This window comes from Ostrinia furnacalis, unplaced genomic scaffold (assembly GCF_004193835.3).
Source record: "Ostrinia furnacalis isolate ACB-3 unplaced genomic scaffold, ASM419383v2 OfSCF6946, whole genome shotgun sequence".
NCBI classification, from domain to species: domain Eukaryota; kingdom Metazoa; phylum Arthropoda; class Insecta; order Lepidoptera; family Crambidae; genus Ostrinia; species Ostrinia furnacalis.
The window spans coordinates 313,436-325,990 of NW_021137185.1; the positions used below are offsets into that span (position 1 = coordinate 313,436).

Below are 12,555 nucleotides of genomic sequence, written 5' to 3' on the forward strand. Positions count from 1 at the left end.
TGGTGGCGTCATGTGTGGTCTCTCAACGGAATCAATCAAAAGTAACTAGAAGTTCAGTTTCGTTGCAATTGTGTTTCACCTTGTGTTCTGGGCCTAAGTTTATTTTATAATGGCAGAGGCGGATTGAAAAATCTGTGGCTCTTATTAGATTGCTCTTCAATATAATGCTGTGCTTTGCTTTCATTATAATGGCCTATTTATTTATTTTCTGTTTTCACTTGTCTGATTAATCACTCTGTCTACATCTTTGTTCATTCGCAAAAATATACAAAAAATGCTAGCAGAACAAAAGTTTGTAAATATCAATTTTAGCAGGTTTTGGGTTATAGAAAGACACTGGATGCAGCCTACCAACTGCTCATTCTGGAAGTCTGGAGTTTAGCAATGGACGTTCTGAGGCTTAAAATTAAATGTTGATGATGATGATTTATTGCGTCATTTTGACACTGCATGTTTGCCTTCAATTTTGTACATAATTTGTTTATACGGTCATAACAAAGCAGCAACCCTAGTCAAGACAGCCCATGCGGAATATTCCCTTCTTTGATCCACGAGTAATTAATTATGTGAACAATTTCGCTAGACTTGTTAAATACTAACAAAGTCTGTTTACATAAGCTGGTGATTAGCTGCCTTGTTGCGTCCTGGGCTGGATTTTTAACTGCGGCAGTGGAATATCATGTGCCATTACCATACATAAACATGTTAGGAAAACTACGAAGGAATTAATCATTGACCCTGAAATAACGAAACTGGCAACACACATTTAGTTTATCATGGGTCACCACTGATACTTGAACCCAGAACCTCCGATTCGATAATTTTCCACTCTCTTGGCAATGAAATACCAAGGATGTACCACATAAAAATATTTTCTTTAGTTCACAAAATCTATGAAGATAACATTCTCACTGCAAAGTCACTTTTACTTATGAAAAAACTTTCTGAGCATAGTGATACGTCACACTTGGCCGCGATAGACTCTCTCTATATTGGAATTGTAACAACGCTGCAGGAGGCCGCTATGGTCAGCTATGGTGATTGCAAGGGAGGTGGGAAACCGCACCGTGGTCGTCCAATTACAGGGTGGAATAGGTATGTCCGTGATGCTCATGGAAACGCTAGGCAAAAGTACTTGACCTGGGTGTGGTACGGACGTCCCAAAAGTGGTATCATTTACCGTGAAATGCAAGAATCGCGAAAGATTTTTAAAAGGAATTTAAAGTATTGTCAGGATAACCAAGAGCAAATAAAAATGAACATTTTAGCGACCAAACATAATAATAAAGACTTTAGGGGGTTCTGGCAACAAACAAAAAAATTAAGTCCAAAGCCTGGCGTTCCCGTGAGTGTCAATGGCATCACTGAACCAAAGGACATAGCAAATGTATTTAGACGCCACTTTCAAGTGGAATCACCGCTAAAAAGTGTGCAGGATGTAGATGTGGGGGTCGTGGTGTCTGGGGTGCCAGACCGTGTCACAGCGAAACAAGTCTCTCATATCATAAAAGGCATGACCCGAGGAAAGTCTCCCGGACACGACGGCCTTAGCATAGAACACTTTCGATATGCGGGGCCACACCTCCCGAGGCTCTTGGGGCTGCTGTTCACACTTTGCATTAGGCATTCCTATCTACCTGTTGGGCTAATGAGGACGGTGGTGGTGCCTATAATTAAAAACAAAACAGGGGATACCTCTGACAAGTGCAACTACCGCCCGATCTCATTGGCTACAACCACATCAAAGATTCTTGACGGCCTGCTTGAGAGACAACTTAAAGAACATCTCCATCTACATGACGCTCAGTTTGGCTTCAGACCCGGACTATCCACTGAATGCGCGATTATGTCTCTCAAGCAGGTTGTTAGGTACTACACCGATAGGAACACACCTGTTTATGCAGCATTTCTTGATCTCACTAAGGCATTTGACCTGGTTAACTATGACATTCTGTGGCGTAAATTAAATGATACTGGTATGCCGAGTGGTTTAGTCAATGTCCTCAAATATTGGTATGACCACCAAACAAACCAGGTCAGGTGGCTTGGTGAGCTTTCTGATGAGTATAGGTTGGAATGTGGAGTGAGACAGGGGGGGTTAACGTCTCCTTCACTTTTTAACTTGTATGTGAATCGGTTGATTGTTGAACTGAGCAACACAGGAGTCGGCTGCTCGATTGATGGTCATTGCATCAATAGCATTAGCTATGCAGATGACATGGTGTTGCTCAGCCCATCAATCGCCGCTCTCAGAAGGCTAATTGGTGTTTGTGAGCAGTATGCGATGACCCATGGCCTCCTGTACAACGTTAAAAAGAGTGAGCTCTTGATCTTTCAAGCCAAGGCTCGCAAGCTGGAAGATGTGCCAAGTGTGCTACTTAATGGCGTCGCTCTGACGAGGGTGAAAGAGTTTAAATATCTCGGCCATGTGGTTACCGAGAATTTAAAAGACGATGGTGACATCGAAAGGGAGAGGAGGGCGATGGCAGTCCGCTGTAATATGTTGGCACGCAGATTCGCGCGATGTAGCACAGGAGTAAAGATAACTCTCTTTAAAGCCTTTTGCCAAACCTTGTACACGTGCAATCTGTGGGTCAGCTACACGCAGCGGGCTATCAACGCGCTCCGCGTGCAATATAATAATGCTTTCAGGGTGCTGGTGGGGCTCCCGCGCTACTGTAGTGCGTCGGCAATGTTTGCACATGCGCACACAGACGGTTTTTACACGGTGTTGCGGCGACGTATTGCATCGCTGATGCTCCGCACGCGTGGGAGCACCAATAGCATCCTGAAAGTTCTAAGCAATAAGCCAGACTGCCCCCTTGTGCGACACTGGGTGCAAACTCAAGTGCAGGTGCCGGGTGTCCCACAGGGAGGCAGGTATTTGAATTAAATTTAGGTATTTGTTTTAAATTTAGATTGTAATTTTATTTATTATTTTAATGTTTAATTTAATTTTCAATTTAATTTTTAATTTAATTTATTTGTCTCCNTTTTATATAGTATGTCGCAGTCATTGATAGGATGGTTAATTAGCTTTTATTTTCTTTGACATCTGGAGTCGTAAAATCTTCAATCTTAAAATTTACTTACTTCCCGTTTTCCCATTGAGCTGAAATTTTGCATGTCTACCTACACAGGTATGCAAAATTTCGTTTCGTTTCGCACTAAATAATTTAATTTACACGTGTTTTCATGCGATGGCCAAGTCAACATATTTATGTAAAACGTTAAAGATTTCCTGGACTGGACTTGGTATTACATGGATCTCACAACTTTTTACCGTAGAACAACTGAGTAGCGAGACTTGGTTTTTTGACAAGTATTGTTTTTGATGGGTTTGTATTACAGAACGTATGTGTACCTAATGGGATAACTGTTTAAAAACACGATTAGATAAATTTTGCTCTATGGATAAAAATCTTAAAGTTGCCTCTGATTTTTTTTATAAAAGCATTATACGACCGTGTTTTAAATTAATAATAAATTCTATAAAATCACAATGATATCAGTATTTACCTCTTTGATTTCCTGACTCGTTTAGACTTACAAAAACTAAATATTTTTTATTAACTTTTTGATAATAATGTGAATGGCGCTTACGATGTTTAGTTACGAGCTCTTTGATGGACACATATATTATAGATAACGTTTAAAAAATGGCATGCTCGTTTTCGTCGTTTTCATTCTATTTATTTAACCTATCCATATTTATGTGCGGAAACATCACAAAATCGGAATAAATTTTAATTTTTCCATCCCGCATCATAAAAACTAAAAAGTCAAAAGTAAAATTTTTCATAAACAAGCTTTTGATGCTCTAAAAGGAATAAAATAAAACATAAATTCTTTCAAACCCATCAACTTATTACTTTACTCAACTTAAAGATTAAAAACTTGTCGCGGGATTTACTTGTGTAAAAAATACATTAATTACGTAACTTGATTTTGCTAAAAGTCTGATCTGAGAAAAAAAAAAGTAGGTAAATTATACATTATTTCTATATTATTATGTATGATGTACTGTCTTAGGTACGATACAACTACGGATTAAGATCGTTTAGTCGACGCAGCGTTGAAATTGTAAAGATAAATGCAGTTTGCGCACTCACTACGCGACGTCGAGCAATAAAAACCTAAAATTCGAACGCCAACTTTTTGCTACAACGCTCTTAATAAATATTCCTCAAACGGTACTTTCAAACTCCCCTCTTCCCACCGGCTCAAAGGCTAAGGGCGGGGACTTTTGTCGTCATGTTCACCTTCTTACTAGTCTAAATAAAGTCTCGAAGTCAGAAATTGTGTTCCACGCATTTCTCTCTATACCGTCGTTAAAGTATTCATTGACTGGACTTACAGGAGCCACTCGTGTTATGTTTTTATTGGTGGTCAGCTTTAGGTCATGGCGTTGGCTGTGGCAGTATGAACTGGGGGTGGGATATCCCCGTAAATCATTTATAAATATTAAATATTCGAGTATCGAATGCGAGACAAAGGTCGTCCCCATGAGCTAATGCACCACGGGCCCATTAGGTCGTCGTAAATTTTCATTCATTCATATATTTTACTTAAATAGGTGCAATTTACCCGAGATAAACATAGGTACTATCGGCCACACTTCGCTCACATCAAATGGTGATTCTTTGCAATAGAACGAGATGACATGACCGGAAATGGGTAGCTGGATGACCGATAGTACTAGTACTCTACTCATTAATGTTACTCGTACTGTCCAGTATACTGAGTTATTTATTATTTATTTATTACAGATTATGGCTCATGAAATTATACCTGAGGTGACGCAATCTTCATCTTAGATAGTAACAGTTGTGCTTAATAGGTAGGCAAAATAAATGTAGTAGTAGGTTGTCTAATACCTAATACATAGTAAGTGCCTAAAGTAAAAGACAATTATTTAGAATACGTGTATGTAATTTAATTGAAAGAGTTGTTACAATTCAGATGGAACTAAGTAATATTTTCATTATCTACTTATTTANTTTTTTAATTTAATTTAATTTAATTTTTAATTTAATTTATTTGTCTCTATTATTATTATTTTTATTGATTTTTATTGATTTAATTTGATTTTAATTTGATTTTAATTATTTAATGCAATTATTATTATTATTGAAATTTTATGGGCCCTGGCCTGAAATAAATGAATTTTAATTTTTTTTTTTTTAATTTTTTAATATCGTTCAACGCTGTATCGTTTGACGGGAGCGAATGGTAACATGGCCAGATCATGAAATGCCGGCGTATCACGATGTGCACGGGCATATCACGCACGAAGTAACCAATCAATTTAACATCAAGTGCGATTGCGGTCAAATGCCTGCCTTGTTCTGCATTCAAAAAATCCAATGATCGGCTCGGTTGTTTTTAATGAAGTCCTACAAGAGACGTAGAATTTTAAAAATAATTGTCGACATTATTTGAATACGATTCAAGAAAATAGAAGGTAGTCAAACAGAAATACCTATTTACACTACTTACTTTAAGTACGTGGCTTCCTTCACTAGGCTATCTGACATGCTAAGCGAGCGATCCGCGTAGCTCAATGGTGCCGCAGTGTAAACGTATTGCAGTATTGCGAGCCACAGTATAGTTGATGTCGCACGGAAAATATTCGCTAAAAATTCCACTTTCGTTTGTAATTTTTTTTTGGTGGATAATGCGTTTAGTCATAATAGATCACCTAAATAAATATGGCGAGGATTGAAATTAACACCCTGTTTATTATTATAAATAAAGATAAATACTAGATGAATAGAATATATTTATTTGTAATAAATGTGGTACATACATAGGTGTTTTAAGTTTAATTGAGCATTTCACATTTAGCTAAATTTTAGCATACNAATTTAATTTAATAAAAGTGTTGAACTAAAGCGCTTTGAAAGAACATAATCCCAAAACATCTCACTCCGAACATGACTTGCACATGCTTTCCAGCGAAACCATTTAGTTATTCAAAATGTTTATAAAAGCATCACATATTCCGACACCCACATTAGCGATGAAGACGTCTTGCTAGTGATGTGCCTGTGTGATCAGATTTATCCGAAATTTTAAATAAAAATCCAAAAAATATCAGAAACCGTAGTGAAATTTAGAATAGGTACATTAAATTACGGATCTGTGGTTTAACTATGTACTATACAAACAGTTCTACGGATATTATTTTGGGCCGTTTTTTTTTTCGGATTTGGTTTGGACGTAGTGCAAAATCGCTCTAAGTCGATTCAAGTAAAATAATTATATTTTTGAGTAACTATGTAAGGTATATATTTTATATCATTTACAGGGTACTTATACATGCCCCAAATATTTTATAGCTCGCCCTAATGGGTCAACATTATTGATTGGTGCTGAGAAGTGGCGGAAGAAAGTTGGATAATGGAGCTACTAACAATTATTTGTGACCTTTAAAACAATACAATTTCGTTATTATGACTTCAAACAGTTCTTTTATGTACTTTGGTTGCATGACATTTACGATCCATTTCAAGTTAGAGCTTTTATGTTAACGTACACACATTCGACTCTAAAACATTACAACCTCATACCAGTTAAGTACATCTGAATTATTAAGCAGATTATAGTCGTCTAGACCGCACTATACTACGTTGCATCGAAGATCGAGTAAAATTACTCAAACAGATTATTTACATAATGTAAATCAATCTTAGACGCGATAGAGATTCGTTACTTTATAATTCAGCAGTAAGTACGAATTTGGACCTAGTATTAAGTAGGTATAGACATGAGATTTCTCATGTCAAAATCAAATCATTGTGTCAAAGTTTTTTACCTAGGTGCCTGATTACTAGTACCTTTAAAAGGCACCAATTAAACTGCCACCTACTTACGCAAAAATTTTTGGACTCTCTTTTTTCCTAGTGACTCGAGTAACGGAGACTTACAGAAAATTTAATATCCGTTGTTTGGTATCCCTAGCATACGCTCTGCTTAGATTGTGGCTTAACCAAGGTATATTCTTTTAAAGGTATTTTTACTAAAGTATCCGAAATCACGATACATGCCTACGCCTACCCTACCCCCACTGTATACAAGGGCACTTTAAATGGTGGTGATCAATCATATAGCACAGACTTCGTTTGAAGCGACCATTTTGGAGACTTTAGGGGTTCCGAAAGGACTCACGACTAAGGGTTTCTTTTGAAAAATTTAGTACCGTTTGCGTAGGACAGGATAGCCATTTTTGGAATAAACTAAGATGTATTATAGGGATTTTATTTATAGTTTAGATAAGAAAACTAATATAGTTTTCCGCGCCCGCGTTTTTTTTTTTTTTACTTTTTATTGGCAGTCTGTGTGCGTTCCTTAAAATATCTAAATTTTGTGTAGCAAAAAAGAGTCTTCAACTCAATTTACTAAATAATTTGTCAAAAAGCCATGAAAAAAATTACTTTACACTTAATTAAAAAATAATTAGGTTTTCAGGGCGAGAATTGAGTTTCTTAAACAGGTTGTGGAATGGATTATTAATTTTGTTAAATACTGTTTGATGTTCGTTAATGTCTTAGGCTGGGTTGCGCCATCTTAGGTACTTTACCTTTAACAAACGTCAAAAATCTGTCAAACTCCATACAAAAAACGCCGGTTATCGTTATACATAGTTACGGTCAAAGTTAGGTGGTGCCACTCAGCCTTATTATTGCTTAATGATGTCAAGTAAGTACCAAATTATGAGACATGCTTTAATTATTTCAAGCTACAAGAACGTGTGTACAAAAATTGAAGTACGAGTAGGTATTGTTATAGGTAGATCGTTTCATCTACGAAGACGCGCCCCACCAATTTTTGGTCTCGGTCGCGCGGGGTGCGGGGTGTTTGATCCGAGCAATCCGAGCGTCATTATTGTAGTGTGCGTGTGCACTCATGGATGATTTAGCGTGTACCGATAACACTCAAACATTAGCGGAAGAATGGTGGGGCGCGTCTTCGTTGATGAAACCATCTTTAATACCTACACCTATCGCTTTACACAATGGCTACCTATTCCGCAATATATTTGGGTCGTTCAAAGGTGCTTGTCACTGCAAACCATCAGATCGTCAGTTGGTAAACGTCTGATGCTTCTTTTAATTTTTATTAACCAATTTAAACAAGGAAAAGACTCTCCATCCGACTAAATATTTTGGTGTTATAGATAGGTACCTACTCGTAGGTCCTTTTATAGTTTTGTAGTGTACTTGCGGCCGCCCGCGACTTTTACCTCCTTAGGGGTTGAATTTTGCAAAATCCCGTCTAAGTGAGCACCTACGACCTACGTTCTAAAAGGAACCTCCATGCAAAATTTGAGAATCCTATCACTTGTAGTTTCTGTGGTTTCGTGATGAGTGAGAGGGTCGGTGACCTTTCGCTTTTATATGTATAGAAGATTTATAAATTATTTAAACTGAACCGCCTTTCAGTTTAAATGAATTCTGTTATTAGGATTTCGGCCTTGAACGCTCGGTATAGCAAACTCATTACTATGCAAAAGCATTCATCATTGCGTACTTTCCGGCCGCCCATCAAATATGGAAAATTCTGGAATTTGGAAAATACTGGAATTCAAAAGCTTTGACCGAGCTCCCTGGGGATATAATATTCCAAATATTATTCTACGGTATTACGTTTCACGTTTGACGTTTAGGAAAAATGGTACGAATATGGTATAGCTTACTCGTATATTTCAGCTGTTTGGAATTAGAAAATAGGTCAATTCGTCGGTAGATAGGTGACCATTTAATTTCTTTTAAAAAGGCATTTTTGTATCATACATAGGGGAGACCGAGGAGAGATGTAACAAAGGAGAGTTGTGACATTGTCGCGCGTATTACGCTAGAAGTTAATTAGTTACAAAAAATCGACAATGTCACAACTCTGCTCTCTTGTTACAACTCACCTCGGTCTCCCCTATTTGTGATTTTATTTCCAGTCGGCCAAACAATAATTGTTTTTGCTTCATACCAGCCTATCTTAAAATCATTGGGGGAAGCCTATGTTCATAGCTGGACGTCCTGTGGCTAAAATGATGATGATGAAGATTCAATATCTTCACTAAGGCATATTTTATGTCGCACTGGATGTGGTCTGCGGTCAGGTCAAATGAACGCAGCCCTCACCTGTCAGTTGGCGTTCTTTGCTCGTGCCCGCACTGTTAGATCGCAATTAATACAAAATGTTTAGAGACCGACTGCGTGCTATTTATTTTCCTAAGTAGAATTGTTATTTAACAAGTAGGTAATATAATTTTTATTGCATGTAATTTGGTGCAAAAATAATCATTTTATTTCTTTCTTTGTAAGTAATATCTGTTTTTTTCTTTCCAGGTAAAATTATGAAGAAAACGTGAACACTTCATCAATGGTATTCTTCTTGGAATTCCTTTTAAGGTAATTGATATTAAATTATTGCAACAATAATGCCAGGGGTCATTTCAAAATTAGAGATTGATGGTGAAAATGGGCATTATTCTTTTAACTGTTGTTCAAGCTTCTTTTATTTTAAGTGACAGCAATTTATTTCCCATCATAAGATGAGTATGGGACGTCCACCCACAATGTGGACCGACGACATCATAAAGGTAGCAGGAAAGCGCTGGACGCAGACCGCTACCAACCGGGTAACATGGAAAGCATTGGGGGAGGCCTATGTTCAGCATTGTCCTATGGTTGAGATGATTATGATGGTGATGATGATGATGGTGATGATGATAAGATGAGTATTTCTCATGATAGCCAATTAAAAGCAAACCCAGTTCGTCGTCGTGGATTATGTCTTTCCTGGAATTTTGCCAACATATCCCTTAAATATTTGTATACAATTAATTAAAATTATAATTTGGAGGACATGCCTGTGATTTAATCCCACTACATTAGTTATCGCGGCGGAATTTTGTACCGCCTATGTTCATCAGAAATAATATAGGATTCTGGTGAAATATTTTTTCTTTTACCAGTAGTTTCTTAGCCTATTTTAATAGAAACAAACAAACAATCGAATCTTTCCTCTTTTAGTGCGGATGAGATACGATATTTTTTACTCGAATTAAACGTAACTAAACCGGAACGGAAACCACAACTTGCAAACCCTTTTAAAACATTCACTGAACCTTTCTACCAGAAAATAGTTAAGTGCTTTTTAAATGCGATTCAATAGTACTTAATTCGTAGCAGCTGTTAACTTTTTTTTTGTGTGGGGCTAATTGTGAATTATTTGGGAAATAATATAGATTTGAGTACTTAGGGTTGAAAGACATGCAACTTTTAGAAAATATGTAATACTTGTGTCATTATACATTAATATGTAGAGTCATGAGAATATAAATGTATACTCTTATTAAGTACGAGCTTTTGCCCGTGGCTTCGCCTCAAATTTTGTTTGTCACAGAATAACAACATTGTGCGTGTCCTTGTTTCAAAAACCGGTATAAAAACTATCCTATCTCCTTTCCAGGGACTCAAACAATCTCTATACTAGACAGAGTTTAGGGATAACAATTAGTTTTCAATTAATAATGAAAAAACGTCTGAACAGAGTATTACGTATAGTGAATGTTAGAATTTTCTTCATAAAACTATTCCATTCATCTTTATCAGCATAAAGCGTAAAGTACACTGTGACGTTGACTATCTACTGTCACGATTTCGTCACCTAGTTTACGTACTCGCATTACGTGATTAAATAAATATTTTACGAGTGTGAACTGTTCTCCGTAAGCCGTGTGGTGACGGCAGAGTAGAATACATTTGTCACCAACCCCTACTCTTCCCGCGGGTGTCGTAAGAGGCGACTTAGGGACTACACATCAAACAGAGAATGGGCAGCAGCGCTCTCTGAGAAACATCAATCTTTTAAACTGCGATCTCCAACCCGCCTGCCTAGCGTGGAGATTATGGCAAAACCCTCCACTATAGTGGAGGAGGCTCATAGTCCAGCAGTGGACTGTAAAGGGCTGTTGATGATGATGATGATGAACTGTTCTCCATAGATTCCATTACCTCTAGAGTGTAGGTGGATCGACGATCTGGTGAAGGTCGTGGGTAGTACCTGAATGCGGGAAGCGCAGGACCAGTCGTTGTGGAAATTAAATCCTTGAGGAGCCTTTGATCAGTGGACGTTTTTGGCTGAAACGCAACGGAAATAGGTTCCGTACTCTTCTTTATGAAAATCTTTAATCTACGGGACTATTCCCACCTCTCGTTCCCACCACTGCAACTCCTGTGTAGCCAGGATCTACAGCTTGACCGCCACAAAAACCCAACCAATGAAGGTCAAGTTTGTCCCGGGGGAAAGTTAAACTGTCATTGGACCCGCAACGAAATTAATCAGAAGAACATAGGAGGAGTTCGAAATTAAGGTTCGACTTCCCNATATAACACTAGAGAGCGTTAAAAGTGACTTAGATGAAATAATTGCTTGTTTGTGGTAACGATGGGCAACTACGGAACCCTATACTGTGCGTGCCATGACACGCAATTGTTAAATTACATGAATTGTATTGCATAAATTACGAAGTCCAGTGGGTTCACTACAATAGTCCAGCGGTCGTCGGGACTCCAACTACCGACTCACGAATCGGCAGTGTAACACTGATATTGTTGAGCTATTTTCATCTCGTTTTCTAGCTAAGTGGTCTCCACTCCAGCATGTTTCATTGCATTCCATAATGTCATAATGAACGAATATTTCAGAACCACCTAAGGACAAATGCGTGGTAACATTGGAATGGGAAGCGGCGCCGCGCGGAGGAGAGAAGGCAAGAGCGGAACCCGAAGAAGTACTAAAAGATGTACGTTGTAATGTTAATTTTTAACTTGCATATCTCGGTTATGATGAGATGGTTTCAATATAACATGTCTTTAACTTTATCTTCATTTTGAGGTTTCAATATCATTTTCAAGCGTTTGCTTTTCGGGTGTATATAAAATATTAAATTTGGAATTTAAGCTGCAAATAGTTTTCTCAAACTTGGTTCGAAAATGGATGCGTGATAGTCCAAGGCAATCTTCAATCAATCTAAACATCTTATTTCTTTAATTTAAAACAAAATAAATACTAAAACAAAAAAATATTGAAAGTGTTTATACCAAAATCACCTAAATACCTACATTACCTACATAACTCCAACTTTTGTCAACCCTTACTCATGTGATATGCAATAAATAATTAAAATTCTTACTTCTAGATCGACGAGGCATGGCTGGACGGCCCGTGCCGAAGGTGTCGCTGCGAGCGCTCCTCGCTCGGGGCTTCGGCGCAGTGCTCCGTGACGGAGTGCCCGGCGTCCCTAGCAGCGAGCCAGTTCGTGCTGGAGCCCCGCCCAGTGCCTTTCGCTTGCTGCCCGGCGCTCGTGCACGTCGCGTGTAGGGACGGGGAGAATGTNAACAGCGGCTGCTGTCCCAAGGTCAACATGGTCTGCCGCAAGGAGGCCTGTCCCAAGAAGCCGGACTGTCCCAAGTTCCAGAACCTAGTCGAGTACAATGTAACCGGGAAGTGTTGCCAGAAATATGAGTGCGGTAAGTTTAACTTCATAGA

General features: G+C 38.1%; 1 protein-coding gene across 1 annotated transcript in view; it reads left to right on the plus strand.

The window, feature by feature from the left end:
- Nucleotides 1-7,694: 7,694 nt before the first annotated feature.
- The window catches only part of LOC114363052 (hemocytin-like), a 25,620-nt gene continuing 20,759 nt past the window's right edge, over nt 7,695-12,555 (plus strand). The window contains exons 1-3 of the mRNA XM_028318657.1: nt 7,695-7,701; nt 11,712-11,809; nt 12,206-12,400. Coding sequence (XP_028174458.1) covers nt 7,695-7,701; nt 11,712-11,809; nt 12,206-12,400 — 300 coding nt within the window. The remainder of the gene's footprint in view (nt 7,702-11,711; nt 11,810-12,205; nt 12,401-12,555) is intronic.